Source organism: Thamnophis sirtalis, unplaced genomic scaffold, assembly GCF_051295495.1.
Source record: "Thamnophis sirtalis isolate CommonGarterSnake01/CBP01778 unplaced genomic scaffold, rThaSir2_p1.2 scaffold_1, whole genome shotgun sequence".
NCBI lineage: Eukaryota > Metazoa > Chordata > Lepidosauria > Squamata > Natricidae > Thamnophis > Thamnophis sirtalis.
In genome coordinates, this window is record NW_028261381.1 from 123558883 (window position 1) to 123581358 (window position 22476).

Here is a 22476-nt window from a genome sequence, read left to right on the forward strand (position 1 = left end):
GTGGGAGAAAAAGAATCGCCCTCTGCTCAACACATCTTCATGGGGGAAGTCCTGAATGTTTCCATCTAGAATCAGATCTAGTTTTGAAATGGATTTAAATCATTTCTATGATGGTCTACTTCTATTGGGAAAGAGTTGATGGGGTACAGCCCTGATGCTGTCTGTTGATGGATCTGTTGATGGCTTTTGATACTACTGACCATAGTAATTTGAGAATTGGGGATACAAAGCATTGCTTTAAAATTAGTTGAGTTTTTATCTATAAGGTTGAGTAACATAGGTACCATTTGTTTCCTCTCCTTTGAAGGTGCTATTTCATTGCTCTTAGTCATATAATTTCATGGGTTATAGAGGCAACTAAAAGAAAGAAGGACATAATTAAATCTGTTAGATAGTCTTCCAGAAATACTGACCCTCAGGCTGCAATATATGGAACTAGTGATTGTGTGATGCATCTGCCATGAAAAATGGATGCAGCACACAAAATAAAATTAAGACTCGTTTACTGGTGAATATCTACCCATCTTTACAAGAAACATGAACATGGATTGCAAGATTTTTTTTCCAGCCAACTCAATGATACTGAAGGATCTGAGCTAGATCCAAAGGAATCTACTAAACAATTACATTTGTCCCCACTAATTTTCATAATTTTTTTTAAATGGCAACTTTCTATGCTTTTTTCTTGCCCACCCCTGTATTTTAAATATTTTCCCTAGCCATATACCAGAGGTGGGTTGCTCCTATTTCGTCCCGGATTGGGTAAACCGGTAGTGGCAGCAGCAGGAGGCTCCACCCACCCACCCGGGCGCTTCTGCATGTGAGCACGAGCGAACCGTTAATGCCAGGATTTGCAACCCACCTCTGCCTCATGCAATGGGAAAAGTACATTTATACATGTGCTTGTGTAAGCCAAAATGATGTGAATCGTGTAATTGAGTGGATTGCATCATGACACAAATGATGAACATTTTGATATGAATAATCATTCCACCTGATGATGTTCATGATTTTATTTGCTGTCTTTCCTCAGAAGATCATGTGCAGGTTGCAGTGTGCGATAACAGGTATTTTATTTTTCAAATCTCCATTCTATGTGTAGAACAAGACAAGACAAGAATCACAGGATATTAAATGTATTTCACACAATTGCAGGATTTTTAATTGGGGATAAATAGGTTGCAAAATCAAGCTACCATAGCTATGTCTGTGCAACTTGGCAAATTCAAATCCGAAGTCCCTTATCAAATCTCACATTTGAGATTTGATGCTTATTAATTGAATATAAACTTTGATTACAGCAATAATATATGAATAGTGAGCACCACACAGCACATAAAACTATTTATCATTATTTCATCATTACCTGTATTCCACTTCCAAACTCATGTAATTTTGAGGTATTTGGATTTTGAGGTTTCTCACTCCAACCATTCTTCCCTGGTTCCTTATATCACTTTTATTATGTTCAGAAAAAAGCTACCCAGTACATAATATTAAATATACACTTTATAATTATTTTTAAAAATAGGAGGAAAGAGGATTAGATGTGTACACTACCTTAAGATGTTTGTAAAATAATAATAATAAAGGAGAGATATAAATAAGCAAGCAAGCAAACCCAACCAAGTTAAGGACATGCTGAATTTTGATGAAGACATTTGGAAAATAATAAATTCTTATAGACTATAAACCTGAGAACTTTTCCCCAAAATTAATAATTGCCAAAATGAAGTTTTCCTCTTCTGTCAAAGAGCAATTTTAGAGTGGCTTTTTGTTGCTGTTGTTTACTTTATGAACTTCCAACACTATCTATATAAACCTTCGCACTTCAATGACTGCTGCAAATGTTTAAAAATGGGTTTTTTTAAAACTGTTAATTGCAACTATATACAATTATGTGAAGTTTAGTGCTTACATTCACACATGTTTATATAAAAGAGTGTGAGAGAACTTGGTATAATATAAAACATGATTGTTTAGTCGAGGATTTCCTTTTTTCAAATCTATATTCTGTATTGGATTATTTCCTGTTTGCTTTACAGTAGTAGATAACCTACCCTAGGAAATATGTAAGAACAAAAAGTACCCCTGTGGATTTTGGTAGATTTAAAAACAGCTTTGATTACCATGTCTGTGAATCATTTGGGGTTGACGGCCAGATAGATTTCCAAAGATGATTAGATGCAATTAGATTATTATTTGTTTTTAGGCCATTTTCTTAGCTTAACTCACAGGGTTCCACCTTGTCTTTCATAATTTTTATTCAAGGAAGAAAACTTGCAGTGCTAAAAATACATGTACGTCTAAGGATTTCTAGGTACCACATAATTATAGAACAAATCAATCCAGAATTCTCGCTTGTGACACAAATGACCAGTCTCAAATTAGTATATTTTGGGCACATTTTAGTGTGTGATGATGAGGCATTTTGAGAAGTCTATAATGCTGGGAAAGATAAAAGTAAGTGAATGACCAGCAGTAAAATGGATATTGATGGGTACCTCATTGAAAGATCTGAAGGGCCAGGATGGAGACAGATTATTCTGTAAAAGATCTATTTGTGTAGTCACTAAGAATAGATGGCACATTATACTTAAACAGTTGGAGGGTGACGTGTCAATCTGGTGAGAGTTGTGGGGGCTATTATGTTGATTTTTATTATTCAATAATTTTGAGTTTCTATTATAGACATTGTTCTGTATTATTGTTTCTTATGGTTATATTGTGAACCACTAGGAGTCATTTAACTGCAGTAGTTACAAATTTAATAAAGAAATAGAAAACAACATAAATTTTAGTATATATTGCACCAGTTATATCACTTCAGGGTGGGTTGCTGCCAGAGTTACTACCAGTTCACTCTGCACGTGCTTTGTGCATGTGCTGATTGCTTTGCTCATGTGCTCGCCTGCCGCGAGTTGCTTGCGCAATTGCCTGTAAACATTATAAAATGCCTAAAAAACATGCCGGCAATAGCATGGGCGACTAGGGAACCGGTTCGAGTGCTGGGCCAGCCTGTTGTCCCTACCAGTTTGGCGACCCAGTCCCAATTTCCACTACCAGTTCATCCAAACCAGTGTGAACCAGTAGCAACCCATCTCTCTATCGCTTGATAACCTAGCACTGTTAATGCTTTTGGATGATCTTCAAATGTGGCCCCAATATGAATGAGTTGCAGTACTGTAGGCATTATGTATCCGTTTCAGGGATATTTGACAAAATATTGGTTCAAGAATATTGATAACTGGTGTATTTAATTTAATTTAGCAAACGACTACTTGCCATCATAAAGGACATGGAGAATCAAGCCAAACATTCATTCAAGTAGTGAATCTGATATTTCAGGAATAGCATATTGTTTCAGAAGTCATTGAATTCCAATAATTAATCCATGCTTCCTGTTTACATTCTGGTTTTAATTTCAACACATTCATTAATTCTTAATCAAAACACAGGCAAGTGTTAGATGCAAAAAAAAAAGCAACAGAGTTGAGTGTATATAGGCAATATCTGACTCCTCCAAAAATGTTTTAAGCAGATAAACTATGAGGTATCATAAGCCAGAAGCAGTCAGTCCACGATTTCTTCTGGATATATTTTTAGTTATTAATAAAGACTCAGAATTGGTGGAGTATTATGAGCAGGCTTAAAACTAATTGGGAGGGGAGGGAACCCTCTAAATTATTAGCCTACAGAGTTTTATTGAATATGAACTTGCCATTTTGTCAATCCCTTAGACAGAAGGGTCTATAGCTGATAGATATGGCACATTTTGTACAAGCAGTAGATTCCTACATTTAGTTCTTGGCATCGTCAGTATGGAAAAGTCTCTAGCTTGAAATTTAGGAAAACTGCTACCATTATATCAATCAATGAATCAGAATAGAGCTGGAAGAGACATTGGAGGTCCTCTAATCCAGTCCGGTGCTCATACATATAATTGATTAGACGAATTAGTATCCTGTCTCAGCTTAAGCAATGCCCTATATTGTATCCTTGTACCCATCCAGTTTTGATCCATAACTCAATGTATTTTTCTTTTCATTTCATTTGACAGCAAATATTTGGAATCCTTATAATTGTTATTACACAATCCTGATCCTACAGTGATGTTAGAACTGACTTCTGCCCAGACCTGATGCAAATGAGGCAGGGATGCAAAAATTATCAAAGTTATGTTTAAATAACCAATAATCAGTCAGGCTATGCAGTCATTAAGGAGTTGAAAAGTTAATACTCCAATATCTATGCCTCCCGGAAAGCATACACATTAATCAGCAGGTATCAATATAAGGCTTCTACCTGCCAAATCAAATTCTCTATGCTGTTATTTCTTACCTGTTCATAGAAATTCTATATGGGATTTGCTGCATAGTAGTAGATCATGTAAATACTTTTTCTTTAACTGCAGTGTATTTCAGTGGATTGATTCTATTGCAAAGTATTTTTCAACATTTAATTAGAAACTGTTTAATTTAATGGTTAATGTAGAATATAAATAGATTTTAATTTGTAAATAAAATAGGGAGAAATCCTGTCAACGGCATTGATTTATAAGATATATCTGTCTTTTTGCTGATTATTAGACTCTGATTTGTGCCTCTTGATTTCTCACACTTTATATCAATAATTAGAAAACTAATAATACTATTCTGAAAAAAAGAATAGTTATTTGTACCCTGCCTTTCTTCAATTTTCATTCTCCCCATCTCCCATAGTCTGAGAAAAAATTTCATGAGCTTGTAATTTCAAATTTCTCAGTTCACCATACACAGACTTCCCTCCTGAATTTGCAGGGCTGAAATGTTCAGTCCATTTGTGTGTATGCGTCTTAGGGGCTCTTTTACATTTTAAATGTTTAAAGTACTCATTTTCCCCTTTAAAAAGTCAGCTCAAAATGAGCAATGTTGCCATTATGGAACTAAGCTTCAAATACACCCCTCCAAAAAATGCAAAAACAGCTGGGCCAAACGTAGGCCTTGCGCAATCTGGTAGTTTATGATGTCTTAAGGCCACCCCTCATGACTTCTCAACAAATTAAAAGGCCAAGTGTAATCCCTCTCACCTGAAGAAGGGTGTTCTTCTCTGGCCTTGGCTAAGAGGTCCAAGTGATTCCCTGAGTTTCATTGTTGAGCAGGGATTTACATCTGAGTCATTACTGCAATGGTGGGATTCAATTTTTTTAAATACCGGTTCTGTGGGTGTGGCTTGCTGGGCATGACATGGCTTGGTGGGTGTGGCTTGGTGGGCATGACAGGGGAAGGATACTGTAAAATCTCCATTCCCACCCCACTCCAGGAGAAAGTTACTGTAAAATCTCTATTCCCTCCCCACTCCAGGGGAAGGTTACTGCAAAATCCCAATTTGCTCCCAATTAACTGGGACTCAGGAGGCAGAGAATAGGTGGGCATGTTATTTACCGGTTCTCCAAACTACTCAAAATTTCTGCTACCGGTTCTCCAGAACTGGTCAGAACCTGCTGAATACCAACTCTGATTCACTGTCACTTTCTAATCACATAATTTGTACTGCACGTGATTCCATTCACATTTAATCTTCTGCTAGTTAGATAAAGTAGACTTTTCCCTGACAAGAACATAATGTATATAGCAACATAGGTAAAAAGAAGAGTCTTGATGAAGAAATAAACCACTTTCAGGAGCAAGTAAGCCTAACATCAAATCTGAAGACAGATGCTTTCTTTCACACTTTGTTTCTGGCTTCACCCTTATATCATTTCCCTTTACTATATGCTATACAACTGATCCTTTTGCACATGTGGGCAGAGTTGTTTCCAATCTCTTTTAAAAGTTTCTCTATCTTAACAAACCAAACCAAGAGGTGTAGAAAAAAGGAAAGCTACTTCAAAAACATGCCTGGAAGTGTTTTAACAGCATATAGATGTTAGAATAATAATGAATTAATACCAGACCATTGTGCCAAACCCCATTTATTCAAGTGCATTCCTTATTTCATAACCTTGCTTTTCCCTTAGCAACGTGTCTTCCTTCTACTAAATAAAAGCAATTCAATAGAAAGAATGATGAATAAAAAGCATGTTATTTAACTCATTCAAGCCTAAAATAAAATACAGTGTCAAGTAAAAATTGCCTTTACTACCTGTAAATTAGGAATTGGATTTTAAATTAAAAGCCCCCAATTGCATTTTAAGCATATTTCAGTTGCAGACAATCTTATAAAATAAACAGTTTCTGTAAGTCGTCACTTGAAATTGACATGCTTATTTTTAGAAAAGTTAGCATGTAAAGAGATTGTTTTATTTTACCGCTAAATATACTTTTTACAGGATTATTCTTCACTGACATTTCCTTCATTGAATATGATAACAAAGCATAAATCAGGGTCACAAATTCATTCCTGCCCCTTGGGAAGAAGGGATTATATGTCAATAATCCTGTTAATAGTAAGCATGGCCGCTAAGCATTTCACACTGCAGTAGTTTGGTAAACTGAATTTGAGAAATTGAGATATCAAATGAAATTAATAAAATGACTATTTTTATATTTCTTTATAATTATTGTTTGTTTGAAATTAGTGATCATTAAAAAGGCACACTTGCCTTGCCCGGAAATGTATTGGAGCAGTTCAGTAAATTATTTGATTGTTTCTGGCCATTGTTTTTTCCTCAAAATTCCTTCCTTTGCAATGGTCAACTGGCTATCCTAACTCTGTATTATTAACACTGATCAGCTATGAAGCCTATTGCCATACTGGTTGCAGTACAAAGTTATATGCCATACAGATTTGCAACAAATCAAAACCATATTTCCATGCCCTTTGAGTCATCAAAGTACTTAGTCCATAAATGACTTTTAATCTGGAGACTATTCTGGAGATTATCACAAATCACATATGTATTTGAACTTTTTAAATCCCATGGTTCTATTCAGATTTGCATGCTGGTTTATAATATTCTTAAACAAGGTAATATTACAAAGTATAAATCACAGCAAGCAAAATTTTGACAAACAATAAAAAGAAAATGTGTAAGAATGATAATAATGTTTTCTATGGCAATTAAGTATGCATCAGATGGCCTTTGGGGCAGTATGTTATGGGCATCCCAATCAAATGATGGCCGTGTTGGCTGGATCTAATAATAAGACCCATGGACCAGAAAACAAGCAAAGTGCCAAGCTGCAGACACTACGACTGCATTTCATTTTTAGAAAATGCCTTGGGGACTCTGTGGAGTCAAGAGGAATTGTTGAAAATATGCTTTATGCTCAAAGCTTTTGTTTTGCTGAACATTAGATTCCAGTTCCTTTTGCTGGTAATAGCCTTTTCCTCCAGATGTAGATTCTTATTAAAAAAAATACTGCATTATAATTTGTTTTTTTCTTCACGTTGAAATGTCTGGTCATTTTGATTTGCTGTTCCTCAGATTTAGCCAGTCCTGTTGCACATGGAAGACTTCATCCTAATTTTAATGAATGGAAGCCCAGAAATCTGCTATAAAAATTTGTCCTGAACATGATCAGTATACTCAAGATCTGATTATATGAAGAGTCCAACCATTTGTGCAGAATCTCTATCAGTATATGTCAGGGGTGTCAAACTCACGGCCGGCGGACCTGATGTGTCACACACTGGCCACGCCTACACCCAGTTTAGCGAAGGAGAAAAAAGTCATGTCATACCATGTGACGCCACTGTGATGACATGAGTTTGACATTCCAGGTATATGTCATTAATAATATATTCCCAATCAAAGATACAGTAATATGCAGTGGTGTGCTAGAGGCAGTTTACAAGATGTGATTATTAAATTTTGTGGAGATTTGCAAGCCAGTTGAGCAGAGCTGAGGTGCGACATTTAGTATGCTGATTGACTGGTGGCTTGCAGCAAGGAACAGCAGGGACTATGGAGACAGCTGAGCGAGTTGTTACCAGCACACCACTGGCAAGACTGTCGGTATCCCTCATTGTCTGTTGCAAAGCAAGGTTGAGGAGCAATCAACTGTCTGTACTCTGGTAATATGTGCTATGTATATTTAATTGGATGTCTTTATTGTTTTTATTGCTTTAAAATGCTATTAGTATTTAAATTGTAATATATTTTCTTCAATTGTAAGAGTCATTGTCTGAGATGAGCAGCTATAGAAAAGGAAGGAAGGAAGGAAGGAAGGAAGGAAGGAAGGAAGGAAGGAAGGAAGGAAGGAAGGAAGGAAGGAAGGAAGGAATATAAATTCTTTATAATATACAATAAAATATTGTTTATAATATACAATAAAAGACACATGTGTTACATGTTTCTGAAGTTTATTCTGAATTTTCAGTTAGGGCAGAATACCAAAATCAGAATAGTTTTGATTGGCATTTGATCGGTGGCTATTTGATATGGCCTGCTTATTTGCCTTTAAAATCTTTACTCTAAGGAGTAAATGAGCTTTGGTGTCCTTTAATGAATATTATTTGTATTGTTTTTAAAATGTTTTATTGTTTTAATTATTTTATATTTTTGGAATTGTAAGCAGCCCAGAATCATTGAATGAAATGGACAACTAAAGAAATTGAATAAATAAATAAATAAATAAATTGCTTGTTACAGTTTTTTTTTAATACTGCCTTGATTTGGATGGAGCATTAGATTTGTTACCAATTAGATGAATTACTTTGTGGGTAAACCAAGTTTGATTGGTTGCTAGATCAGAGGCACACTTGTTCTCATTCAGCATTGGGAGAATTTTAAAACAAAAATACCACAGAAAGCCACAGACAATTTAGATAATAATTCTTTGTTGTTAAATCAACAAGCCTTAGCTCTTAGTAGCTATTGAATTGTTATTGATTTAATTTTATTTGAAAATAAAATGAGAAATAATGTTAGTGGTTGTAAAACCACAACTGCATCTAGCAATCCAAGATGGTAGAGTCAGACCCAATCTTTTCTCTATTGTGATTGTTCATATTTACAAATAATGTTTTTATTTAGGGAATATTCTGAAAAAAATGATTCCCCTGCTGCAAATTAAAATACCTTCTACCTTCTGGGGACTTCATCTCTTCATTGCCACTTGGGGCAATATGTCAGCCTCAATTTCCCTTTATTATTGGGCTTCGTGCACACAAATACATACACACTAGGTGGAGTGTGGTACTTGCCCCTGCAATGAGACTATTTACACAAATTTAAAGTTGAGTAATGCCTAATAGCAGCATTGTTCTCCTTCTGGGACTACAGGAGTGTACATGCTTTGCCTGCAGAAAGTCAGAAATGATCTCTGACCCATGTTTGGTGGGGAGGGGGGAAAACAGGGGATAAGAAAGGCTTTGGTCTAAGAGCCACTGCCAGTCAGAAAAAAATAGAGCTCAGTGAAAAACAGACTGACCTAATAGAAAGCAGCTCCCTATTACTGGAAAAGAGTATACCGCCATAGGCAAGATTTGTGTATTTATTATGAACTACCCAATATCTTATTTAGAAGCTTTGCCCCAGAATAACTCAGGAAAAGGCTTTATCTGGTCCAGATCACTCTAATCCTACTTGATGTCTTCAGATCACTTTATCTGGTCCAGATACTCCAATCCTACTTGATGTCTACAGCCAGAGAGAGATTCAGAAAAATTAGCCTATAACCAAAATAATGTGATACTTTGTTGTCGTTAATTATCACATTAGAGTAAAATTTGAGTGTAATCTAAATCTTTATAAGGTATCAAATTTCATAAAAATGCAGGTCATGTTTGTAATAAATGGTAAAACGAGGGTTCTCCCTCAAACTGTAAGATTTTTTCAACCCTAAAACACTGTGACTAATAGCTGTCTATCACAAATCTTTGAATTCATCTTAATGAATAATTAAAGAGACAATACACAAGTGAAAAGTTGTGATTTGAAAGTCAGGTTGCAATCCAAATATCCACATTTATCTTGAAATTATCCTTATGGTATATAGCAGGACTTCTGAGTTAACATGACAGTATTTAAATTTTACTCAGGTTTATTTATTTATTTATTTATTTATTTATTTATTTATTTATTTATTTATTTATTTATTTATTTTGGTAGGGGGTAATTTGCTATAAATATTACAGCACTGTAATCTTTTAATATTTATATTTTTAAATATTTTTATATAATGAATAGTTTTTTGTAGCTCTCTGTAATTTAATAACTTTTCAACTTTATGTTTACTAAGTATTCAAATATAACTTGTTATCTACATGTGACTGAAGGGTGCATGACACCTTTCAGCAATGCCATTATATACTGCAATTATTTTATGATTTATTAGAATATTTACTGAATAATTTATTATATCAGAACTTCATAAGTACATGTTTATCCTTAAAGCATTAGATAAGTTCCAGTTCTGCATAGAGCAATATCATTGAAGGGCGGGGGGTCTGCATTGCTAGATCCCCTGATTGTTTGTAATTGGAGTGTGTGTGTGTGTGTGTGTGTGTGTGTGTGTTGCTTTTTTATTCATTATTGTTTTACCCTTTATACGTCTGTGGTTTGTTTTTACTATGTTGTACTTCACCCAGAGTGATAAGATTGGAGCAATTTACAAATATAGTAAATAAATAATCAGGGAAAAGCAAAGTGCTTGTTTAATTGTAGGTGGGGGCCTTCCAATAGCACACAGCCTGGCAACATGCCATTGCATTCTCTTAAGGTTGTGCTGATTTCAAAAGGTATGCATATTTCATGCAGGAATATATTCGTAAAGTTGTATCTTTTATAAAAAAAAGCTTTTGTAGGCTTCAACTGTGAGCTTGTGTTCCAGCTGACTTTTCTTTAATGCAAATCAATTTTCAGGGTCAATTAAGGATAGGGGTTTGGAAAACTAGTTGTAGCTAAACTACATATTCTAATCAAAGGAATTTTGCTTCGGCGTCTAAACAATCTAATAAAAAGGAAGTTTTTATTTGTCTGTTGATATATGTGTTGCATAAAAGATACATACAATTTTCAATATCAGAGCAGCAGATGCTTTAATATTCATTATATACATCTCAAGTTTCCAACTTTTTAGAACTGATGGAAGTGATGCATTTATAATAGATTCCAGATGAAAAAAGAAAAACTTACATTAATGTCTCGTGTCCCCTGCTTTTACCCCATAGGTGGAACTGACAGGCAGCAGTGTGTTTGACTATGTCCATCCTGGTGACCACGTGGAGATGGCTGAGCAGCTGGGCATGAAACTTCCCCCAGGACGAGGGCTTCTCTCGCAGGGAACAGCCGAAGATGGAGCCAGCTCAGCTTCCTCATCTTCCCAGTCTGAGACCCCTGAGCCAGGTGGGAATTACAATCAGAATGAGTAGGTTGGTGGGCAGGACCTTAATCAAATAATTGAGCTCATGTTGCCGGTGTGAAAAGACGATGAATAGGTTTAATTGTATTTAACAATTCAGGGCAGCTTTCGGTTCTAAGCAGTAATTAAATAAGGAAGAGGTTTGGAAATAAAGAGACATTTTAATAAGTATAATAGCAAAGCTCTAATTTTGGTTGAACAATGCATACAGAAAGTACCAGTCAATGTAGATTCTCTTTCAAATTATTGAAAAGGCTCAGGTTTCGTATCTCATTTTCTTTTATTGTTGCAGGAATTAAAAGTAATGCATTTATTTATTATTCAGGAAAATCACTGAATAAGCTTTATGACTATGAGCTTGTGAAGAATGAAAAGTCTTGGGGACTTGTAGAGTTCTTAGTTCTTATTTTTTAACATCAGAAGGTACTTGAAAGATGTGAACAGATAAATTAAGGCTAAAAAGAAAACAGTAATGGCTACATTTTAAACTGCCTTTCCACCCTCAGTATTTAATTAGATCAATTGTATAGAGGAATGAACAGAGGTGACATTCCTCATTGGAATTCCTCCCAGGCCTCTTATAGACTTTGCATTCTGAATGTTCCCATTTTCATTGTGTTGTACTGATGATAATTTAAGTATTAGGGGAAAATCCATTTATAAATTAAACAAAATGACTTGATATCCATCAGTCCCCTAGTTCATCAAGCTGTTCAAACACGAGGAAGATTGGCTGGTCGGCCTGGGTCTTCCGAGAGCTCTGGTAATTAGATCTGCGAAGGATTTATTCTTTGCTGATTGGGGCTTTAAATTAATTGAAGTTCCACATTTGTGGTTTTGTCCTTTTTGTACTTTTTTAGAGGAGATATTTCATATTCTTGTGTGGTGGAGTGCTTGGCCAAGCAGCAGTAGTTTAAATGTTAATTTTTCTCATGAGAAGTTTAAGATTTTTAATGAAGTACAAAGGCTGATTTGAAGCCTTTTATTTGCTTACTTGGGAAATTATTTTTCTACTATTTAAATATGTTTGTACTGTACTTGATCTGTTGTTTTGAAGCAAGCTCATAAGACAAAAGTATTTTATTAGCGATCATTTTATAAAGAACAGTAAACTAAAGTGTCTATGTTGAGTATCAGAACAACCAGAAAAATAATAGTGTATTTTTAAATGGAAACCTTTCCAGATGAAAACTGGAAATTTTTGGAGCAGGGGGATTATACAAACAATAATTATGAGGATATAAGGACAGTTTAAAAACAAATTTGTTTGAGGGGTCCCTGGTGCTCTCTGAGCTTGGTTGTTTTCTTACAGACATTTCATTACCAAATTAGGTAACATCATAAGTGCTAGACTGATGATGTTACCTAGTTTGGGTAATGAAATGTCTGCAAGAAAACAAGAAACTCAGAGAGAACCAAGGATTCCTCATTTCAACTCTAAACTACAAATATTCTGCTTTATTGATACAAATTTGTTTTTCAGTCATGTGCATGTATCCTCAGAAGCAAGCCTGCTGAACTCATTGATGCTGACTTTCAAGTAATTGGTATAAGATTTTAACCACAGGAAGTATTTAAGATGCAAAACATTTAATTTGCCAAGCTATATGGAAGAAAATACAGTAGATTATTTTTGGCTGTTGTGATTTTTTTAACATTCTCTTTTTTCCTTGTGATTTTCCTCTGAAAAACAAGATAGCAATAGCAATAGCAGTTAGACTTACATACCGCTTCACAGGGCTTTCAGCCCTCTCTAAGCAGTTTACAGAGTCAGCATATTGCCCCCAACAACAATCCGGGTACTCATTTTACCCTTGGAAGGATGGAAGGCTGAGTCAACCCTGAGCCGGTGAGATTTGAACAGCCGAACTGCAGAACTGCAGTTAGCTGAAGTAGCCTGCAGTGCTGCATTTAACCATTGCGCCTCGGCTCTAGATAAATCAGAGTAACTAGTTTTACTCTACTGACTATGTTGGTTCAGTAATCTATGTGCATATAAATAAAATATATTGTGATTTGTTATGATGGAGATTTTTCAAAGCATTTTGTAAGTTTAGCAGAAAACTAAACATTTATTATCTTTGAGTGCAGCATCTTACTGTAATATAAATTCATCTTCATCTATACCAGGATCTAAGTTCAAGAGATATTTGCTGCAATCTTCAGAATTTACATGAGCTCCATAAATTCTTTATGAATAAGTGGGTATTAAATTTTACATGGTCTTTTATTCTCCCCCCAAAATTCCACTTTCACAGGATTTCTCTTGATTAATAGCATAACAGTATATTATTTCCTGTTACTAGACAGGTAAAGTTCTGGAAACAGGACAAATATGGTCTATAATATTATGTGGGAATTGCATTCCATAAACAAGGATTGGAAGTGCAGTCAAAGAGTTTCCAAAATGAAACAAACTTTAATGAAGCTCCACAATTATCATACTACCAAAAATACAACTGCAATTATTGTAATTCTTGATAAAGATAGTATTGAAATGTTTCTTATAAATATGAAGTGCTCAAATTTTGCTCTAGTGGGAATTCTCATGTTCTCTCAACTATTTAAGCTGTTTTGCGATTCACACGATTTTATCTTCAGAAAATTCTGTAACCCCAGCTCCCACACATACGATGCCACTGTTAGTCTCCTGCCAAATCGTCTCAATTTATTTTTGATTGCCACAGTGTTAACCCATTCATCCTTGAGTTCATCTTTCCTTTGCTATCTATTTTTCAAGCAAATTCCTTCTTATTTCCTTTCCCACTTTTCTTCAAACTCCCTGATTTCTTCATCAAAATATAATATTGGTTCATCCCATCTTTTATATTGTAGAATTCCATGAACAAACAAATCCAGTCCTCTTCTACTCTTTATGTTATGGATTTGGCATTGATGTATCTATCACTTTCTATTGATCTGACAATCTGGGAGTGACACCTTCATCACCTAACTCAAATATTAGTTTGGTCATTTAGTAATAGCTCTCATCAAATTTTGTTGGTCCAACCTAAAAGTGAATTTAGTTCTATAACTATCTTTGAATCTATTTATCTAAAATACAGAGATTAAATATCTTTGAAACTAAATTTGAAAATGCAAAGCATGTCACCTAGAATCACTTTTCCAAATAATATTTTTTTCTTTCTTTCTTTCTTTCTTTCTTTCTTTCTTTCTTTCTATCTTTAAAACTTAGTAAATACTGTGAATATTGTGCTCCTTATATAAATTCTTGAGAAGGATTCTCATTTTATACTGCATTGACAAAGAACAAAGGAGGATGCTAGATTTAGCTTAAACACTTATCTTTCAATACAAATACATGATACAAATTGCAAAAAAAAATATTGTCATCTTTTTAAAAAGCTTCTTACATCCCTAAAGTACCATTAACTAAAATTTCTTATCTTAATAGCACAAAAATATGTTTTTGAAGTTTGCTGTTCAGTGCATTATCATCTCTTTAACTGTTTAATTGTCTCTGTTAGAGACAGTGCTTAAAAATGTGTGTATAATTTGAGAAGATGGGAGAAAGGATATCACCATATTATTATGAAAATGAAACAACTACTAGGTATGGAATTTTTCAGAAGGCTTGATGTGTTCAGTGTACCATTACTAAATGACTGAAATCTAAATAACATTTGGCATTGTAATAGAAGTAAGTAAGTGACTAAGCTAACCTAAGAAGCAGTGGTACGGCACTATAATAAGAAGTATGTTTTTTCAAGCAGACAATTCTTTGATTGTCTTGTTTTAAATCATCTGGGAGACACTCAAAACAGGCTTTACCAAAAAGAAAAAAATTTGGTAGATATAAAATGAAAAGACCTAAAACCATGCTGAGATGGGGTTTCAATTGGGTGAAAACCGAGACATGCAAATAACTTTACTTACAGAAAGTATTATTGGTCTGAGGCATGTAATTTCTAGTCTGCACTTGAAATGTCAGCTTCCATATCATCAAGTAATTTTTTTATCGAATAAACAGGTTTTCTTTTAATCTAAAAACTGAACAGTACAAAAGATTGCCCATTTAGTGCATGATATTTGAACATTGCGATGTGGAATCTCTCCAGCAGATTCCCCGGACAATTTAAGCCTGGAACCTCTGGACCATTCTGACTGAATGGTTAATTTACTTTCCGCATATCTGCTTGTGTCTTTTCATTACTTTTAATGGTTCTGCAGGCTTGGGATTATGATTGCTGTACTCTCCTTTTAATAAATTGTAACTGTTGTTAAGTGCTCAGTAAATGAAAAACCAGCCATTTTCAAAAACACTGAATTAAAAAAAAGGAAATCTATGTCATATTACTGAGGAATAGACACAGAATTAATTCACCATTTTTATTTGCATATTATTTAATTACTATTGTTTTATACTAAATAAAATATATGTAATTTCTACAGTTTGTAGAACTGTAGACGGGTGTGCTTTTTGTCAGGAATGACGTATTTCATCTCTGTCTGAACTAAATCAAGACAAGGGATTTTTGGAATTTATCAAAAGGGTAAGAACTTTTAAAACTAGAAATCAACATACCCACCTTGCAAAATACGCATTTTTGGGAGTATAAGATGTACCCTTTTCCCTCAAAAAAGAGGGTGAAAATCTAGGTGTGTCTTCTACACTTAATATACCATTTATGGCCTACCAAAACTTCTTTTTGCAAAAATGGTTGTGCAGAGGATTTGGGAGGCTTGCAAAGTGCTTCTGGGGGCAAAAACAAGCAGAAAATGGGCCGTTTTTGTCCCCACAGCCCTCAGGAGCACTCTACAAGCCTCCGAAGCCTCTGCATGCCCCCCCTTTTTTTTTTGCAAAAAACAAGGAGTGCAGAGGGTTTGGGAGGCCTGCAGAGTGCAAAAACTTTTTTTTAATTTACCTCTTCAAAATCATGGTGCGTCTTATACACCAGTGCATCTTATAGTTCAAAAATACAGTATATCAGAGAACACATCATTGAAGAATAATTTTACTAGCATATTAATGTCATTCCATAGAGTCTACAGCACTTTTCTGAAGCTCTTTGAGTTAAAGCCAGGAAATATACATAGCAAGTGTGGATCTCATAGGGTATAACTGAGGCTCAAATTAGTCCAAAATGTCAAAAGCATAATTAGCTGTTTGGTGAGTAAATACTAAGGTTGATGTCACTGACTGATTATATTTCTGATCATGCAAGAATATAAAGACACATCACAGTTAAGCAAATAATAAGCACATTCAATGCCTATAGAGCAGCATGCCTCATTGCAAAAGATCTCCAACTCAGACCATCATGAGGGTCATGTGTGAACTAGTTCATTAGACCAATGGCTGCATCCCAACCTTTTTTTCATAATAGATGAAGATGTCTCTAGTGAGTCAAAGATGAAGAAAATGAAGAGTACCACATTATGCCGTTACATGTAAATTTATTAAATATAAATTTACTATGAAGCAGGGCTATTTTTCACCATTTGTCAGTCTTGTAAGGCAGCATTTTTTCATTAACCAGAACACCAATATTTTGGTTTTGTTTTGTTGTTGAATACCAATATAAAAATCCTTGAACTTTAATCATCTGAAACTTGGCAGGATTTATCTCCTCAGAAGAGGCAACTATGCCTGAAAATTATTCCCAATTCTGCCAAGAAAGAAAAATGATACAGCATTGGCAATTTGCAAAGGAAAAAAATGTTTTGTCTTTAATTTGGCATGTGTCACCTTCCCATAAAAGGTTATAATGCCTGCAAATTTACCTCATTTTCAAATTAACGATAATCAAAAGCAAGCTAAAAATGATTAAATGAATACATTCTGTTGCGCAGGAAAAAATGCAATTGCCATTTGTTTTCCAGTTAATGATTCATAGGAAACATGGAGGTTTGGGATTCCTCACTACATCTGAGATATCACATAAATGATGAATGTAAAGTGGTTAGTCTGAGGGCAAAAACCGGAATTATGAGCCTCATTAGGGATGTAAAGGGATAATTTGGTGCCCTTAATGCATGGATGGAAATAGACTACCTCAGTGATGGCTAACCTTTTTCTCCTTGCATGCCCACACCCATAATGAAATGTGCCCTGCGCATCTAAGCACAACTCTCCCCCATGCTCCCCCCGTGCATGTGCATGACACCCTGCACCCTATTTTGGGCCTATCAGGCCTCCCTGAAACCAAAAACGGGACACAGGGGTGAGCGCTGTACCCCTCATGTGCCCCCCATGGAAGCGCATGTGTCTCCCGCAAGCGGCAGACACTTGTAAATCAGCTGGCCAGGTGGCATGCACACATGCATAGTGTAGCTGAGCTGGCCGATGGCTTGCGTGCCCACAGAGAGGGCTCCAAGTGCCAGCTGTGGCACGCATGCCATAGGTTCACCATCATGGGACTAGCTGCTTTTAAAATACGGTAACTTGAAGATGTGTGGACTTCAACTCCCAGAATTCTGTGAATTGCTCACATCTTGTGAGTTGCCAAATTTGAAAAATACTGGAAAAGATTGTCCTTATACCTTCACCCAAATACAGCTCATGGGTGAGGAACAGTCCTGGACAGAGAAATCTGTAGAGAATTTAGCAGTTTCTTCACAACTTCAAACAGCACAGAGCAGCTTCTGGAAGCTGCAGCAGGCAACCACTTTTGTTCCTCCTGCTTTGCACAGGGATGTTTTGCTCTCCTCTCTCCTGGAACATGCTTCGCTACTATCAACCTGAATAATACTGAATTCACCTACCTCTCCCTGCTGCCCTCCTGTTGGCTGGGATGGATGAAGAGAAACTGTTGAAAAGGAGAAAGTCACTGATCGTGAGCAGTGACTACCACCTGACCTGCCTGCTGCCAGTTGATTTTAAACTCTGTCCCAGAATTTCTTTCTACTTTCAGATGATCAAGGCAAGGTTGCCATCATCCAAGATATCTTTGCATTCTGAGCTACTAGGAGGGGTTCAAGAAAATGATGGGAAAGGAGAGTAGAAGTGGGAATCCATAGTATTGCAGCATCTTTAAACAAAGCCCAGCAAACGTCATGAAGTGGGAAGCATGTGAAATACTATCCCTGCCCTAATAGCAGGTACAAAGATGCATTCTTGGTGTGGTCTACCTTGCTGAGCCAGCAGATTGTTGACAAGCACCATCCTGAGCTATGACAATGCCTTGATGCAGACTGCACAAAATTGCTTAAAGGACTGAATGGAAGCCACAAGTCTACTAGATTGTTCAGAGGTCAATGAGGGAGATGATATTAGAGCTGATGTCTTGATAGAATGAGCACTGAAAAAAACATGGCCCACTGCTTCAGTTTCCTCCATTCCACATGCACAATTATGCTTCCCAAAGGGAATATCTTGATACCTTTTCACAGAATGCTGTTTCAATTTCACAAGATAACTGATGGGCTTGAAACATTTTTAAAAACCTCCCAGAAGTTTTATATGGGACAAGAAGTTCAAATCTAGTTGTTCACTAACGCAAAAGAAATCTGATGTGTAAGAACACGGTCAGATTCTTCTGATTTTGGTGTCTATTGAGTTAAATATCATTAACAACTCTAAGGTATTTATTAAAAGTATTATCTCTATGGGTGATTCCAAATTGCAGATGATATTCTGAGAGACATGCATATATAATATATGGATTTCTAAGGATTCTGTACTTAATTTAATAATTTAAACATCACATATAGCTTATTTTACAATAATTCTTGATATTCATGCATTTTCTAATTTTTCCTCTCTTTTTTTGCATGTGCTTCTTTAATGAGACTGAAAGTTATCAAATAGAGTATGGGGAACCAGTTCTTTCAGACAAAATGCTACAATTGTAAATGCAAAGCCAAAAGTAAACTTTGGCTTCAACCTGTGGCCCACAAACTGCATTGATTGCCAGTTTGCTTCCCGGTTCAATTCAAGTGCTAGTTTTGACCTTTAAAACCCTACATGATATGGGGCCTGAAAATGCTTAACTAAAAAACAAATTACCTTTCATCAGAGTATATTTTAATGGTGGACAGTTTCCACGGTCCCTTCAGTCGCTGTGTTATGTGATTCTATTATTTAGTTGGGCTATGTAGATCTTTAAACGGATGCTTTGGGTTCTTAGAGACTCAAGCAAAGCACTCCCTCAGTCCTATTTTTCATCCAATGCATATTATAAGCGTAAAGCAAACAGGAAGCATTGCTTTGTCTCTCTTCTGAGGCCTCTTCCAGCAGCACAGAATAATATAATAAAACAGACTGCAAATTAAAAAGTGTTATAAGTAGCTGTACAGCTGTACTGTAACCAATCTTCTGTAAAGGTATAGGTTAAGGGCTTCTTCCTCTGATAGCAGTGACTTTTCAAATGAATGAATATGTCAACTTTGTGTCTCGGTTAAATATCACTGTCCCCAGCAGGATAACTACTATTAGTCTGCTATAGGTAAATCAGTTGAGACTTGTATTGCAAGTAATCAACAATGTACCTTAATCAATTGGAGGAATTGCTCCAGAGCAGCAATAGGTTGACTCCTATCCAAAAGGATTATAACTTAACAGAAGGCAGTGGGGAATTGCCCAAAATCAAAATACTACTCCAGATAATATAATATGCATTAGGTCTTTTTAAAGATTCTTGCTTAATCACAGGGCATTATTCTTTGCAGTTTGGTAGAATATGGAATCAAATGTAACTGTGTTATTATAATCAGTATGAGACAGCATCCTTCCATTTCTTAATGTAAATTTTGTGCTTGTGAACATTTCCAGATGGGAACAGCCCTGGGGATCTGAGTTGTTTATTTTTACAACATGCTACAAATTAGATGAAATAATGCAGATTTCCTCCTGATGTTCCCCCAAGTTCTTTCAGTGCTGAAGTACAAAAGTTGCCTTACCCATTATAGGGAAAAAGTAGCTCTAGCTTCCTTCAAATTGTAGATTTTTCTCATTAAACTCAAGAACAGAACTTTTTCATTTCATTCGATATGAACTCAACAAACATATATTGTCATATACAGTGAATCTGTTGACATATGCCAGCTATTGTATCTGATTCTTATCTAACCAATAGAATACTTTAGATGCACAGCATACTATATATAAATTATAGTTGGTGAAAAAACTGTTTCTCTAAATACAAGCTAGATTTAATGAAATCGTCTGTTCCATCAAAATAAGGAATTTTTAATGGAATTTATTAGAAGAAGGCATCTAAGCTCTATTACTATGATTAAGGAAGGAAAAATCAAAACTGAGGCATAAAAATATACAAACAGAATTACCTAGCACAAATTGTCATTTTTTTAACAAATTCTTAAAGAATTTGCACAGATCAGTATAAAATTCCAAAATTTCATTAAAGTGATTTTTGTTTTAAATTGTTTTTTAAGAATTGAGACATCATGTGGCTTTTTGCTAGCTTGTTCTCAAGTGTCAGAAACAAATGACTTAAATGTCCTACAAGACAAATGTTATTTAATCACCTAATGCACTAATCTATACTTAACCTAAGTCCTAAATTAAGTATCCTACAAAAATATAACTTAATCAAGAAACAACCATCAATCACATATGAGTTTGATGAACATATTTAAGAAACCATTGACTGGCAGACTGTTGTCAGTATTGAAGAAGTTGCATCTCTCTCTTTAAAAAATAGCATGTTTCAGCTGTGCATTAGTAATAGAATTTTAAAGGAAGATATACAATGATCTCATATTTTTATTGAAATTATTTCCCCCCCATTTGCGCCAGCTCATCAAGGGTAACATAAAAATGCAGATCAGGCAAAAACATAATCCTCAATTTGGATCCAGCAGTTTTTATTCTAATATGTTTTTCTGGAAATATTAAAATTTATTATAGTTTAGTTTCCATTAAAGTTTAATGATGATGTGTGTAGTGAAGCCTATATTGTGTCTTCGTTTTAATTTTGTTTGGTTATTGAGTTCATCATCTGCTCAGGAATTTCACATCCACAGAAAGCACTGCCATGGTCAACAACAACAACAAAGAAACAGCAAAGATGGCATGCACAGATAGGACAGCCCTCAAATTATTTAGAGTCTGACCTCTGCTGAATCATGAAAGGAAGTCTTTCTATAGAAAAGAAAAAACAAAGTGGTAGCTGTGGTTGGATTTTAGATTATAATTACTGAATTTCAGATTGCAAATGAGAGTTATGCTAATATCCTATTGTCTTCCCCTTCTCTTCCCTTCCCAAATATTTGACTAAGTAATATTGTCCTCCCATTTGGTTCCTTATAGAATATAAAAGATATTGTTCTATTCATACTTTTGTTAAATAACAGTCAATAGATTGGGACATGTACAAGAAACCCAGAGCACCCAGTGATATCACATCTTTTACATCTTTTTATTATAAATATTGCTTTTAAGAGAAAAAATGGAATGAGACTCAGGGCTGCTATTTACAGTAGTAGCCACATTCTGTATATAATGTCCAGTCTTTCTGGAATCTCAAGTGTTTGCAATGTGGAATGTTTTCACCCAATTCTATATTAAGTATAAGTCATCTATTTAAGAGCTTTCAAAATAACTGGCAATTCTATTCTGTTTTCCAAAACTGCTCTGTTGAGGTAATGGATTTACTAATCCATCAGAGCCTGCTAAAATGATCAATACTTCAGTTCTGGACAACCATGGAATATTCTAGAGTGTCACATAGTATATAAGTTTCTTTAATGTGCAGTGTTAGGATCCTCTATGGTTTTTTGTGGCTCAAAATTATCTCTTATTTGTAGAACAATGTACGGGAATGTATATCTGAAGCATCATGTCATTATACAGAAATGTTTTATTACATATGAATTACAGAGAAATTCTACCTAATGCAGAATTCACCATTTGTATTTATTAAGCTACCTCTGACCCACCATGCCCATCCTCAACAAAGGGCAGAGCATTCTCACAGTTATTTTTTTTCCTAGGTTTCCTCTAATATAAGCAGGGGGAAAACATTAGTAAACCCATTGGGATTTTTTTCCTCATGGCTTTAAAGTTCTAAGGAAGAGATAAGAGCCAACAGCAAATAACTGGATTTAGAATAAACTCAGAAATTATCACACAGGCCTTTCCTCTGCCACAATTTGTCAAATCTGCTGATAGGAAACAAATTCTATTCATAAAGATTTTATTTGGGGGGGGCTCTCTTGTGACTTGGTAGCAATTCAATTATAGTTTTGTGAGATAGTGAGCCCG

General features: G+C 35.3%; 1 protein-coding gene across 6 annotated transcripts in view; it reads left to right on the forward strand.

Annotated features, from left to right (window-relative positions):
- Positions 1-22476, forward strand: part of NPAS3 (neuronal PAS domain protein 3) — a 723511-nt gene that overhangs the window by 607868 nt on the left and 93167 nt on the right. For all 6 annotated transcript variants that reach the window (XM_087723489.1, XM_087723456.1, XM_087723467.1 and 3 more), the window contains one exon: positions 11098-11272. In XM_087723489.1, coding sequence (XP_087579615.1) covers positions 11098-11272 — 175 coding nt within the window. The remainder of the gene's footprint in view (positions 1-11097; positions 11273-22476) is intronic.